This window comes from Stenella coeruleoalba (genome assembly GCF_951394435.1).
Source record: "Stenella coeruleoalba genome assembly, chromosome: 4".
Classification (NCBI taxonomy): Eukaryota; Metazoa; Chordata; class Mammalia; order Artiodactyla; family Delphinidae; genus Stenella; species Stenella coeruleoalba.
The window spans coordinates 130,706,705-130,721,465 of record NC_137149.1 but is presented as its reverse complement, the minus strand read 5'-3'; the positions used below and the strand labels follow the sequence as shown (position 1 = coordinate 130,721,465).

Below are 14,761 nucleotides of genomic sequence, written 5' to 3'. Positions count from 1 at the left end.
TTCCGAACCTCTCCACTTTAGTTCTGATTTAATTTAGATTGCAGGTACCATCTCTAGTCACGTGACTTGATTCACTGGTGCTCTATCTCATCTTTCAAATTATCATTTTTACATTTTGTATCACTAAATTTTTCATCTTTAGAATTTATCTGTATAAAATGTCTGTATCCAGATTTAAAAAGTTAACAGCACTAACTACAACTTTTAACTCAATTTTAAAAGATTTTATGCAGCCCAATTATTTCAATAACACGACAATCAAATATCCTCCCTGCATAATTAAGGTGCCATTACTTTCATGTCCTTTCAAATGAACTGAATGTGTCAGAGTATGACAGATACAACTGGATGGATGAGTGTGTAGCTGAACAACTCGGATAGAGAATCTGCAATGCAAAAACTGATAATATCATTCCAGTGGCAAGTTACGTTGGGCTTTAAAGTTTTATTCCAGGGTGAGTAAATGTTTCAAGTTCTCTTAGTCTGACAGAAGTCAGTGGCAACCTTGCAGGCATTTGCATTCGGAAAGTTTTCTTTACTACCAAACAGCCTTCAAGTTTTAAAAATCAAACTTTAATTTCTAGAAAAGGCACTCAAATGTTTTAAAGGGTAAATAATAAAGATGAGAAAGCATGGAATTCTATATGTTTTTATCCTTTCATTGTGGTACTCTATCCCACTGAAAAAAATACAAATCAATACAAAAGCCTTTATGGCTTAGTATAAGAAGCCCTCTTCTAAATGATGATCTGCAAATAATTATGCACATAGATTTAAAAGTTAATCCCACAGGAATGAAAAGTGAAGCGATAGGATCTGATGAGATCACTATGATTAAAAATGTAGGAAAGCGAAGAAAAAAATTTGGTGAATGGAAGAGGGAGGGAAATATACATTGATTGTGCACATATAATGTCAGACACATTGTTACATAGTTGGCCTATAGTAAATAATTTTCACAAAAACTTATTAATTTAAGGATTTTTGCTCCTCATTTTACAGATGAGTGAACAAAGACTCAGAGATGTTAACTAACTTTCCCCAAATCATGCAACGTATTTTATTGCCGAGACGTTAACATTGGCCCCATGTAACTCCAAAACCCTTGCTCCCTCCTCCCAGCTGTCCTGCCAAGAAAAGGAGATTCTGAGAAAGCACCAAGAAAATGGTAGCTAAAATGGCAGGAGAAAAATAGCATCGTGTCACAAAAACTATCTAATGAGTAATTCCAAAAGGGAGGAAGTAAGTTCCAGTAAAAAATCTGCCTTTATATTCCTAGCATTTAGCCAATAATAGGTACTCAGATGTGTGCTAAACTACAGGAATGCCTCAGAAAGGATGAGAATGAGTGTTAAGAATACAGCCTGCTGCCTAGAAAAATCACTTGTATCATTCCAGAGAGAAATTTCAGAGAATAGGTAGTGAATTTCTGAATTACAACAAACATTTCAGGAGATGATGAATAAGAGCAGGGAGCACATAAAAACTAGTCAACAAATGGAAATAACAGGCAGTGTAGTCAGGGTAATGGTTAACCATCCCAGGAGCCAGGAAGCCTGGGCTTAAATCCTAACTTGGTACCCATGTGACCTTGGCTAAGTTACTCAACTTCTCTGTGTATCAGTTTCACATCCTTAAGATGGAGATAGTTACTGTACTCACTTCATACAGTTGTTACTCTGAGCAGTAAATGAGTTAATATATGTAAAGCATTTAAGACAATGTCTGACACATATTCTTATTTCAGTATTAGCTGATGTTTCAAGGAGTTGGACAGTGTAGAGAAGGAGAAGATTTGAGAAATCTTAGGGAGCAGCAGAGTCAGGAAAAAAGAATAGTTTAAGGAAGAACAGACTTTCAATGTTTGTAGACACGGGGAGAAGGAAAGATTCAGGAGAGATAAGTGAAACAGGAAGAGGCCATGGGAAAGATGAGCCCATGTGGAGGAACTGGCCTTAAAAGAAGAGAAAGGATACAAGTTCTGACACAAAAGGGAAGGTAGAGAGCAGATGCACAGAGCACTTTTCAGGAAGTAACAGATGGGGTGAGACAGCAAAGTTCACAGAGATTCCAAATAATCTTCGCAGTCTCCTCCTTAAAGGAAGAAAAGGTTGTAGTGAGAATTTTGTGGAGTAATGAAAAATTTTTTGGAACAGTTATTCTTGAAAATGTGAAAAGGTGTTCACTAAAAATGAATAAAAGTGGACTTAGTAAAGCGTGGGCTAAACTCAGAGCAGATTCAAGTACAAATTTTTATGACTTTCAAAACACACAGACTGCAGCTTGATAAAATAGTCTGTGGGGTGCAAGGAAGCATGGAGATGGATCCAGTGAGAAAACAAATGCCACCAACAACCAAGGTGTACTCAGAATTCCTCCTCATGATTGTGTAGGGCAGTGTTTGCCTCTAACTCAACCAGCTTTTTTGTAAGCATCTGTCAATCAGGACCAATGAAAACCACTTCTTATATAATTTATTACAGGTATCATTTTCAATTTTAACTAATTGTTAGTATAACCCCATAAAAGGAAGTAACTGACTTCTGTTTTTAAATCTTGTGATATTCAAAAACTACCAAATGTAAAACAGGTAGCTAGTGGGGAGCAGCCGCACAGCACAGGGAGATCAGCTCGGTGCTTTGTGATGACCTAGAGGGGTGGGATAGGGAGGGTGGGAGGGAGGCGCAAGAGGGAGGGGATATGGGGATATATGTATGCAAATGGCTGACTCACTTCGTTGTACAACAGAAACTAACACAGTATTGTGAAGCAATTATACTCCAATAGAGATGTATTTAAAAAAATAACTATATGATTTAAAGTAGTGAATAGGTCTTTGGTGAAACATGGCACACTAGACATACATATTTTCCTCTAGTCCCTCCTGAGACTTCCTAAAATTAAAGACTAAAAATGACATAAGTCACAAGGACAGAAAGAACCGAAGACGAGAGCGCTGAGATATTTATTTTGGAGGATGAAAAGAGGAGGATGAGTTCTGACTCCACAGAGGAAGAAAGTCAAAAGAAACGAAGTGATGCAGGGCCCAAAACATCAGAAAAGTTTAGAGAATGGAGGCGGCAACTGCCTCCGAGAGAAAGAGCGGAACTAGAAAAAGGAAATCAGTTGTACATTTATTCAGGGAGCAATAAAACCCCCAGATTATTGCTCCCAAACCAATTCAGCAAGGCAGCCACTCCAAATGATGACTAGAGATTTACCCACTGGGGAAACTGAACCAGAAGAGGCCCTCGATTCAAAGACACAAAGCACTGAAGACAAGGGTATCAAGTCAGATATTCACAGTGCTTCAACTCCTTCCTCTCCCACCCTCCTTCCAAATATGGGCACCATCCTTCCCACCTCTGGGCAAGAATGGAGAAAAACCCATCACGCAAGAGAAAAGAGCAGTAGGCCAGCCCCATACATATACACAGAGCTTCTGATTTGGTTTTTTGGGACTTGAAAAAAGGATGCTTTCCACTTTTGTGTATAATATTTTGGTATATTATACAATACTTCAGTTATGCTATGGAAGGGCAGAAAGTTTGTTCCACCCCACTGATGAATTCTCAGTACTTAGAATAATGCCAAGTGCATATTAGGTACTCAATAAATACTTGAATGAATGAAGTCTTTTTAAAATCTCTTGGACTCTCATGGATACCCCAAGCACCTCAAAGATGTTATCTTTATATTTGTAGAGCATCACTTCCTTTCAGTTATTGACAAAGTAATAACATCACCACACTTCGCAGTTAAATTCCACTTCATTGCACCTCGATTTTAAACATAAAATTCACAATAGTCAGTTTCTAAAAATGGCTGATATTAATTGTTCTTCTATTAGGAAGAATAAGTGGCTCATATCACTTCATATTTAATAACATTCATTCTTAAATGAAAGCACAGGAGGTTTCATTTAGAAAAAGACACTGATTTTGTATTACTGGAGGAATGAGCTAGATGGGCCCTCTAGTGGCCTTGAAGAGCTAAAACTCCCCGAAGTACCTGACATTCCTGAGGAATCAACGTCTATTAAACACAGTCTTTCTGAAGCTGTAGACTCAGGGGGAAAAGACCCACCCGGCTGCAGAGTTACCGCAATGACTTTTCCCTGTGTTTGCGTAGTAGTCAGAGAGAGAAAGGAACACAGCAAGTGTCACAGGGTGAGATGTGAAACATTACTTAGAGGCAATAACGGGGATAACTGGAGAAATGGAATCCTGAGCTCCAGTCTGTCCCTCATAACTGCTTCCTTATTATGCCTCTATCACTGCTACCTTCCCCCCAGAACATGAATGCTCCTACATGCCCGATCTTCCCGGACCGGGGCACGAACTCGTGTCCCCTGCATCTGCAGGTGGACTCTCAACCACTGCGCCACCAGGGAAGCCCCAAAACTATAGTTTTTATATGAGTGAATACAGACAAAATACCAAAGGCAACTCAACTTAAACATTATTGCATTTCTGAGTATTTGGTGATGAACCAAAATTGTCGGGATGAATATTGATAAAGACATCCCTAAGTCATGCATTTTAATTATTCTATAACATTTCTTTTGTTCTTCCTATATTCCAGAAAAACCAAGAATCATGTTGTTTTAATCCAGATTGTCATATAATTTGTGTTCTTTTGATAGCAATGTCAAATTAAACTACTTTTCTTAACTCACTCTTAGATGGTTTCTTATTATCTTCAATTTGGAAAAACTTCACTGTGTCAAAACAGTAAAAACAGGAATCGTCAACAAAATTCTCGGGGCAATGCTTGGGCTTCGAAACAAACCATGAATTTTACACGTCATGTTCAATCATTGTAATGGGGTCACCCAGGTTAAATATATTCTCATCATATAAAATACTAGAAAATATTCTAATTTTATTATTAAAATCAATATCACTCATATTTCTCTACCTATTGTCTCTTAAAGCAATATCTGGACCCTGAAAGCATTTCTTAAATGTCTCTTCTTCCCGTTGTTTTTAATGCGATGTGAAGAGAAAACTGAAAACAACAGTGCGTTGCTCAATTTGTTTAAATCTCTCTTCACTAGAGATTATACCTACAACCAAAACGGCCAGAAAATAGTCCCCAGAGGAAATTAGCATCAGGACTTTTTATGTGGCTCATCAAGGCCTGGTCATGGCTGTCATCCTGGCACACACCTTCTCTACTTCAGGTGGACTTCTCATTCCTAGAAGTAGATTTCAAGACTCCTAGCTTCATTCTGCTCTCTCACTAGACTGGTAGTTTACCTAGGTTTACAATTCCACAGTTGCCTCTGTTCAGAATATTGAAGGTACTGTGCCACTGGTCTCCAGCATTGATGTCAGGAAATCCAACGCCATTCAGCTTCCAGTTCCCTTGTATGGGACCCATCTGATTATTCTCAAAGCTTTTGGAACATTATTTTCCCAGATATTTTCATGGCTGGTTCTTCTCTCTCATTATCCAATTCTCCGCTGACCTCTTAAGGGACCGTTCTTGATAGATCAAAGAAGCCTCCACATGTCACTGCCACATCACCATGTTTTATTTTCATCAAAATAGTTAATGCTACCTGATATTTTCTTGTTTTACTCTTTTCTATATTATCTCTTTCTGCTGAATAAACTATAAGTTTCACAAGAATTTGTTTGCTTCTGAATCCCCAGTGCCTAGGACAGTGAGCAAGTACTCAATAAATGTTTATTAAATAAATGAATGAAAGCCTGTATATTAGCATTACTACCAGAAGCAGAGAAACAAGGGCCATTTGATTGATATTTCTAAATTATGTAAAACAGGATCACGTCTAGGACCCCATCTTTGCCACGGTGTTTGTGTTTACAGCAAACATGTCTTCTGGCCACTGTGAATCAGAAACCAGGAGTCCTAAAACTTTAAAACTAAAGTCAAACTTCTGAGCAGATCAATTTTATTTGTTCTCAGAAAGCACTGACCATGGGCCAAAATTATCTTCTTCCCTCTACAAAACTTAATATTTATTAAGAGTTAATGTTATCATCTTGATCCTAGCAGAGCAGTGACATAATGAAGGCAATCCAGCAAGGCAAGTGCAAGCTTCCGCATCAGATGGCCTCAGTCCTGATAGAAGCTTCGTCATTAGGAGATGTGTGTCCTTGGGTTTATTTAACCTCTCTAAGCCACAATCTCCTAATTATAAGAGTGCTTGTCTCCTAGGCTACTATGAGAATCAAATGAGATCACTCATCTAAAGTTCTAGGCATAGTCCTTGAACATTTAATAAAGGTTAGCTGTAATTATTAAAGGAAATTATCTATTTGAACATTTACTTATTCTTTGCAAAGTCTTGCCTAAAAGCATCATTCATTATATTGCATGAAATAATTTCCTCTCTTAGCTTAGTGCTCACATAAAACTGCCTTTTCAATCCCTCCTGAGATTTTCCTTAATCGGGTGGGAAGAAGTATAGGACCAATCATATTTTCTTTCCAGAAGGAAACTCAGATCATTTGCGTTAATAACCTCTTCCAAATATCTTTTCTCTGCTTTTGTTTCTTAGCTGACTTCCTTCTGATTTTATTTTTAATTATCATCTTTTATATTGTATTTAACTTTATAGCTTTTGGATCTGTCATTTATGAGCTGAGAGACCCTGGAGAGGTTATTTGGCATCCAAAGTTCCACTTTCTTAATCTGTCAAATGAGACGTGTGTGGACACCCATGACACTAGCATCCCAGTCTCCCTTTTAATGACCACTCTTCTACCGCATCCATATTCCCTTGGGGCCATACAAAGCGCCCAACCCTCTAAGCACTTAGATTAGTCTAGAAGTGGACATCTAATTCAAGCTGGACCAAGGAGACACTCGCCAGAAATTTTGGATTTAGGACTTAAGGAGGCAGGTCAGTTTCCTTCTAGTAGCCGAAATTATAAAACATAAATCCCAGGAGTTGCTAGTGGCTATGTTTCCCGTTTATGAAGGAGCCCGTCCACAGTGAAAAAAGAGAATGACTCTAAGATGCAGAGAGGAGAAGGGAGTGGGAGTCCTAATAATTCTAATGGTTCCAGGGTTGTTGATCTTCCTATAGCTTGGTTATCCCATTAGATAGCCACTATCTTTCCAATAACTTCTCATTTTTGCATACATAATTTGGGTTTGATTTCCAAATAATTCTAATACAAAGAAAATAATCTCTACTTTTAGTTCTAATAGTTCTAATATGTAGTTCTAATATGTAGAAAAGAATCCCTACTTTTAATAGTTGTTATAAAAAGTAAATGAGGGCTTCCCTGGTGGCGCAGTGGTTGAGAGTCCGCCTGCCGATGCAGGGGACGCGGGTTCGTGCCCCGGTCCGGGAAGATCCCACATGCCGCTGAGCGGCTGGGCCCGTGAGCCATGGCCGCTGGGCCTGTGCGTCCGGAGCCTGTGCTCCGCAACGGGAGAGGCCACAACAGTGAGAGGCCCGCGTACCACAAAAAAAAAAAAAAAAAAGTAAATGAGATAAAATAAGTGCTGGCTTATTATCTGGCATATAATACTTGCTCAAGAAATAATACCTATTAACATTATTTAGAAAATGGGAATGAAAATTCTAAATCAATTAATTAATGAACACAATTTTAATAGCTTACAAGTCTTCTTTCAGTTTCAAAATCACCCAAAGGGATTCTTTGGTTTTGTATCTCGAAAGAATTGCAAAATAAGAGAAATGCTCTAAATTAATTTTGCAACATATCATTGTATAAATCTTAGTAATTCTTACATAGTTAAACAATCTTAGAGAATACTAAAGCCTCCAACCCAGCAGCCTACAATTTATTGCTAAACTCGCATATTTGCAGTAAACTGACAGAGGGAAAGTGGACAAAGAAACAAACTTACATTCCACTTATCCCACACATGCAGGAATAAGTCTGATACAATTAAATGTGCAAAATACTGACTGGCTGCATGCACAGCAGTCTTCACATAGTGTGAAGGACGCAGTAAAGAGAATTACAATACCTGTAGGGATACCACACTGACGTTATCAAAATGGATGTGTCCATTAGGCTCTGTGACAGCTGGATTTGCATAACATGTCACACCATTGATGGCAGGTAACGTTTTAGGTTGATGAGTTTTTTCTCGAGAAGAACCAAAGTCATCATTTCCAAAGTGGGTATGACCATCCTACAAGAAAAATAAGGGAGGAAAAGGTTATAAGAAGAAACAAAGATGGCTCATACAGGTAAGAAAATAGAGAATGTAATGGTTTTTATTTATAAGAGAAAAATTTTATATCTATTCCGTATGTAGTATAATCTTTTTAGATTTATAAAATTTCTCTTCCTTTAAATGTATCTTCATTTATTAGATTCTCCTGTTTTTGTTTTTTCATGTTAGGGTGCATATACCTTCTTATGTTGATGGATATGAATGGAATACAAATTATGTGCATCTGTTATTGGACATTAAATTGTTAGTATTTACTCCAAATTCTACAATAAGAATCAAGTGTTCCTCTTATACTTATCAATATATTGATCTTTTTCTTTCTCTCCTCACATTCACAAGTCTAATAACTGAACTGTTCACATAATTGTAAGAATAAAATTCCTGCCTTTATTTGCCTATATAAAGTAGCTTTAGTGGGTAAAACATCAAACATTTTAAATAAAGTCCATTTACCTGACCATACGTCTTCAATAACATCTTAAGCGTTCTTTCAAAAAAGAAAAGTATGTAAAATCCACCAAACACGGCAACTGCCTTCTCAACATAGTTGTCAATTTTGGGATTGAATCCAAATGCCTAAGGGAGGAAAAAAAGGCAATTCAGGTAAGACCAAGTAATTTAATTTGATTCAGTAAATAATTTTCACCACAGTCCTAAGTCCATCCTTCACATCCAGTTAATATTGGGGATTTACCTGCCAAAATCATAAAACAAAAACTCTGAAATCTGAGTAATCAAACTGTAAGAGATAGCACTGAAGTCTTATAACCAGAGGAAGTCCTATTAAATAAAACCCCCAGAGTACCTTATAGTTTCCTAGCTATAACACCTTCAGCGATACTTGCCTTGAGAAAGTAAACTTTTATCAATAAAAAAGCAGCACTGATTCCTATATTTATAAGATAATATTAGACATGGGTAATTAAGACAAATGAGACATTGATTATCCACTTTTTCTAAAAGTAATATATTTGCCCATAATTTCCAGAGTCAACTTTTTAAAGCAAATATGGTAGGTCACTTGGATTACTGTTTTCCCAAGAGAGAGCCCCTTGAACTTAGAGGGTCCTAGTAAGTCCTAAAGAGATAAATAAATCGAGGACTGAGCCCCAGAATAAGGAAGAAAAGATATAAGGTACCAGGCACTCACACACACACATACACACACACTCACAAATGATGAGAATGAAATAATTCATTGTTTAAAGGACACAGGACAAGAGCTGGAGCTTGAAATTATAGAGTCATGATGTTCTAGGCAGACAAGAAATACAAACTTAAAATAAGTAAAATAGCAGGGGAGCATAACATGTGAAAAGCCACAGCTTTATACCATTCCACACATTGTCAATGTCCCCTGTGAACAGCAGTCTAGAATAGAAAATGCCTGGGTTCTTGTTCTACATCTGTCTCTGGGGAGACCTCATGCCACATCTTCTTTTCAGTGACCTCTCCGGACCTATTTACACAGTGCAAAAATGGCATAAAAATACCTACTCTATATAACTAACACGGTGGTTATAAAATAAAATAGCAAAGGGGAAATAATTTTGCCACAAAAGAAATAACTATCAGGACTTCCCTGGTGGCTCAGTGGTTAAGAATCCGCCTGCCAATGCAGGGGACACGGGTTTGAGCCCTGGTCAGGGAAGATCCCACACGCTGCGGAGCAACTAAGCCCATGCACCACAACTACTGAGCCTGTACTCTAGAGCCCGCGAGCCACAACTACTGAGCCCACGTGCCACAACTACTGAAGCCCGCGCACCTAGAGACCGCGCTCCGCAACAAGAGAAGCCACCGCAATGAGAAGCCCGTGCACCGCAATGAAGAGTAGCCCCCGCTCGCTGCAACTAGAGAAAGCCCATGCACCGCAGCCAAGACCCAACACAGCCAAAAATAAAAAGTAAATAAATTTTTAAAAAAAATTTTAAAAAAGAAATAACTATGTAAATTGGGGGTATTATTAAAAAGATAGATTCTCTAGTGTTTACATAATTCTCTGCTCACATCCATAATTCCCTAATTATCACAGAAAGGCAAAAGAACCTCTATAAGTGCTGTTGAAGAAGTTTCTTATTTTCCTAATAGACATTTTAATGTATTATTACATTTTCAATAAAACAGGAAACATCAAAATCATAAATGTACAATCCTCAGTCCACATACCATGTCAGTTTGTTTCATTTAATTTGACTCACCACAAATCAGGTGAGTTAATATATATAATACTATATCAAATATATTACATATAATTTTTAAAATCAGAAAATCTGTTTTGTCATCCTAGCTTTGTTACTAGCTGATTATAAGGCTGTAATCAAGTCATTTAATCCCCTTGGATTTTAGTTTTTTCATCTCTACAATTGAGGCTTTGAAGTAGATGTTCTCCTAGGTCCTTTCTAGATATAATAATAATAAAAAAAACTATGACTTTAAGAAGTTACAGCCCCACTTTCATATATAGCTGCGAAAACTAAAAGGAGCTTTAGTTAATAATTTTCTAAAACTTATGAGCTGAAGGTGATACTGTATGTTTTCCTTTTGTTCAGAGCTTGCCCCTCCATCTTTGTGTGTGCATGAATGGGGAGATACTGTCCACGTGTATATGTGTTTCTCTAGTTGCCCTTTGTGACTCCCTCCTGTTAATATCTCTTTCTCCTTCCTGTCTCTTTTCCTCTCACTTATTCTCCTCACTCCATCTCTCTTCCTTATATGGCCACACTATAGATTTGAAATAAAACATATATATATCATGTGCTGACAAACTGAATAGCACACTGTAGTCAATGGCAGATCAATAATACATTTTACCAAAGGAAAAAATAAGCTGCTGTTTATTTATCGGCCCTCGATTGATTTTTATCCACAATCAAAAAGAATGAAAAGGTTTGTCAACCATGTTCTAATTTACCCTCTAGTCTTCTTTAGCTGTAGTAAATATATGGAGGAATTTTTTTTAACATCTTTATTGGAGAATAATTGCTTTACAATGGTTAGTTTCTGCTTTATCACAAAGTGAATCAGGTATACATATACATATATCCCCATATCCCCTCCCTCTTGCGTTGCCTTCCCACCCTCCCTATCCCACCCCTCTAGGTGGTCACAAAGCACCGAACTGATCCATGGAGGAATTCTGTTGTATATCTTAGTAAATTTGACACTGCGTGCACTTCAGAAATAAATAAGTAAATAATAAAAAGAGTGTAGAAAAATTAAATTTGCCAAATGTGAGACAGAATAGAGTTGTAAGGCCTTCCGAGGTGTCCCAGAGCTGTCTGAGCACGTCCTGGTGCCTGGCCTCCCAGAATATTAATTTTCTCTCTGACGCTGACTTCCCCTGCAGCTTGGGACAAGTTTCTTCATTTGCTGTGATTCAGCTTTCTCTTATCCAAAACACTATAAACCAGACCATAAAATGCTGCAAGAATTATGGAGGCTTAAAATGTACAAAGTGCTGAAACATTTCAAAGAACCAATTATTCACAGAAACGAACAGCCAACCTCCTTACCTCTGGTATAAGTTGGAAAATTGCATTTGAAAATAGAGTCCCAATAGCCAGCCCCACAAAATAGGTCAAAATCTTAGGGAAGTAAGATTTCTTTATCAACGGAGTCAAAATCAGTCCGAGGAGAGATGCCAGATTAATAACTGTCACTGACAGGAAGCCATATCCCCAAACTGTGGATCAGAGGGAAAAGAGTAGAAGTTAATTAGAGCATAGGAGCCAAATGACATCTTACTGTACATTAAGTCTGAAACACATTTCACCTTTAAAAGCTTGAAACAGGTATCCTCTTTAAAACAACGAAACCTTCTCACTGAAAATTACATAGAAAATTACTGAGAATATAAATATTAATAGTAACACTGCCTATGCTTTCCTCAGTCCTAAGTCATCATTATGGGATTACAGACTTTTATAGCTTGCAGGGAATTTGAAGAACATCTAGCAGAGTGATCACCCGAGGCCCACAGGCTCCGAGCTACCTAGCTGCATCTGTGGCTCAAAGCCCAGTTTAAAACTAGGCCTTTCAGGGGACTAACAGAGGCAGTGTGGGTTTCGGGGAGAAGGTATGGGGTGACGAGGGCAAGCAGATGGGTGGGGTTGTTAGCTTCAAGATGACCATAGTTGCTGACACTGAGCTCGTCATAATCATTTGTCTGCAGGCCCTGTGGACAGCACCTCCTCCGGGAAGACAGCACCTCAGCCCCCTGCCTGGGCCTCCAGGGAGCCCCAGTGCAGTGAGCACTCAAGAAGGGAGCACATGGCAGCAGCAGAGAGTGGATATGTTGCACAACTCACCCTACCAGGCTCGGACAAAGGCAACAATATCCCATAGGGTGGAGACAGTGGTGAAAAGGGTCGTGGAGCATTCTTCATGTCTCCATCCTAGGGCCTGGCCCCCTGGTGGTGCTTAATAAATGTTCCTTAAAATGAAATGAAGGGATGGCATCCTAAGGTCAATATCTCCCCGGTTATCCTAGAGGGGATGGTTTAAAAACAACATGGGAGGGCTTCCCTGGTGGCGCAATGGTTGAGAGTCCACCTGCCGATGCAGGGGACATGGGTTCGTGCCCCGGTCCGGGAAGATTCCACATTGCCGCGGAGCGGCTGGGCCCGTGAGCCATGGCCACTGAGCCTGCGCGTCCGGAGCCTGTGCTCCGCAACGGGAGAGGCCACAGCAGTGAGAGGCCCGCGTACCGCAAAAACAAAACAAAACAAAACAAAAACATGGGAATGCGAGTGAAACAGACTGTGAACCGTACAGGGGCAGGTGGCAGTGCAGGCTGAGATACAAACTGCCCCCAGAACTGTGTGACGTTGGCTTTGCCTGCAGCCTCACTGACTGTGCACTAAGGACAGTGTGAAAGGTTAGAAAGCTGCCTCTGCATTGTCACTTCTTTAAAATGCCCACAAAACATTTTTAAATGTCGGGGCACTTTCCTCATTGACACTGTCAGTGGAGTACGTAGTAACACCAAATGCTTGGAGAGTGTTTGCCATGTGCTGGGCACCATACTAAGTGACTAACCTGTATTAATTCATTGGATCTTCACAAAACCCTGCGAAGCAAGTACTACTACTACCTCCTTCATGCAGTTGAGGAAACCAAGGTACGTGGAGTTCAAATCAGCTGCCCAAGTCATGTGAATAGAATGCAAGATTTTGAACCCAGTGTGGCTCCAGGGCCCACATTCATTAGCAATATGTTTCATTACCCCTTAGAGGTAATCTAATTTTTAAAAAGCTCAAGAGACTCAACAAAACTGTGAACATCTTACATTGTGCTTCATGAATACAGGATTGCTCACCATTATTCTTGTGATTCTAACTACAAATAAGCCATCTTAGCAAACATTTATGGAGCCTAGATTGTAGACCAAACCGTGCTTCCTGCCAACAAGGAGCTTGGACCTTTGGCTTGGGGACGCTAGAGGGCACACACATACACAAAGCAAAACAAGGTAGCTTGTGCTGAGTACCACATGAAAAGGACAGATAATACACATTACAATGTTACCACAAGAACCATCGCAGCACCGACCATGCCTTTATCTTCTGCAGATACTTTCCTATCAGTTCCAGGCCCCTAACCATGCCCCAGAGTCATCTCACGGGACTCACAAAGGTCCACCTCATTCCCATTTCTTTCCTTATCACCTAAAGCAATACTACCCACTCCCCTTAGCATTTCCACTTCGAAGAAGTTCTCCAGCCCACCTCTTCCTCCATGGTATAATCTATGTGTAGTTGCCCTTAAAACAAACAGTCTTCTATCCCATCGCTAGCCTACATGTGTTTATTCATTCAACAAATATTTATAATCTAATTAGGTAGACAAGATATATACAAGTTGGAAATTAAAATCGAAATGCAAAGAACTTTTTGAGTACCAAACAGAGGCAAAGCCACCACGCATATTAAACTCATCAGCTTCCCCTGAGAAATCCTATTTCACTACCCTTGTCCACTGTCTCCGTAAATAGCAGAAACATCAGGATCTCAATGTCTCACTCTCCACAGTCAATTCCAAAGACAATTAGTGACCAAACTCTATGAATTTTGCTTGAGATATCTCACTCCACGTTCTCCATCCCATCACCTCCCACTTCTCATCTGGTGCACTGACAGCTTTCTGTCTGGTCTTCCTCCCCCTACTTGACATGGACACCAATCTTATTATCCTAAAACACAGTTCTGATCATCTCGTGCCCCTATTTGCAGCTGCCCTTCATCAACGGACTGCCACACAATCTCTCCAATGTTACTTACCCCCTTATCAACGTGGCCTTTATGCAAACACAACGTTTTCCAAATATAGAATTACCTTTGCACTGTGGTTCTTTATCTGAAAACACCTTTTCTATCTTCATTGCCTGATGAACTTACACACGGCTCTCCAAGCCAATGCAAAGACCTCCTCCATGAAACTTTTCTGGATTTTCCAGGCAGCAATCCCTTGCTCATCAAGTTTCCCATAGTTCTTTGAAGGTATTTGGACCACTTACCATTTCTTGTGTGCTACCATCATTTTATCACTTATATATTCGTCTACATGA

At 39.2% G+C, this 14,761-nt stretch overlaps 1 protein-coding gene across 3 annotated transcripts in view; it reads right to left on the bottom strand.

The window, feature by feature from the left end:
* SLC39A8 (solute carrier family 39 member 8) overlaps nucleotides 1–14,761 on the bottom strand; it is a 72,595-nt gene that overhangs the window by 28,483 nt on the left and 29,351 nt on the right. For all 3 annotated transcript variants that reach the window (XM_079919682.1, XM_079919684.1, XM_079919683.1), the window contains 3 exons: nucleotides 11,709–11,878; nucleotides 8,647–8,769; nucleotides 7,981–8,148 (listed from right to left, as the gene is read on the bottom strand). In XM_079919682.1, the coding sequence (XP_079775808.1) occupies nucleotides 7,981–8,148; nucleotides 8,647–8,769; nucleotides 11,709–11,878 (461 nt within the window). The remainder of the gene's footprint in view (nucleotides 1–7,980; nucleotides 8,149–8,646; nucleotides 8,770–11,708; nucleotides 11,879–14,761) is intronic.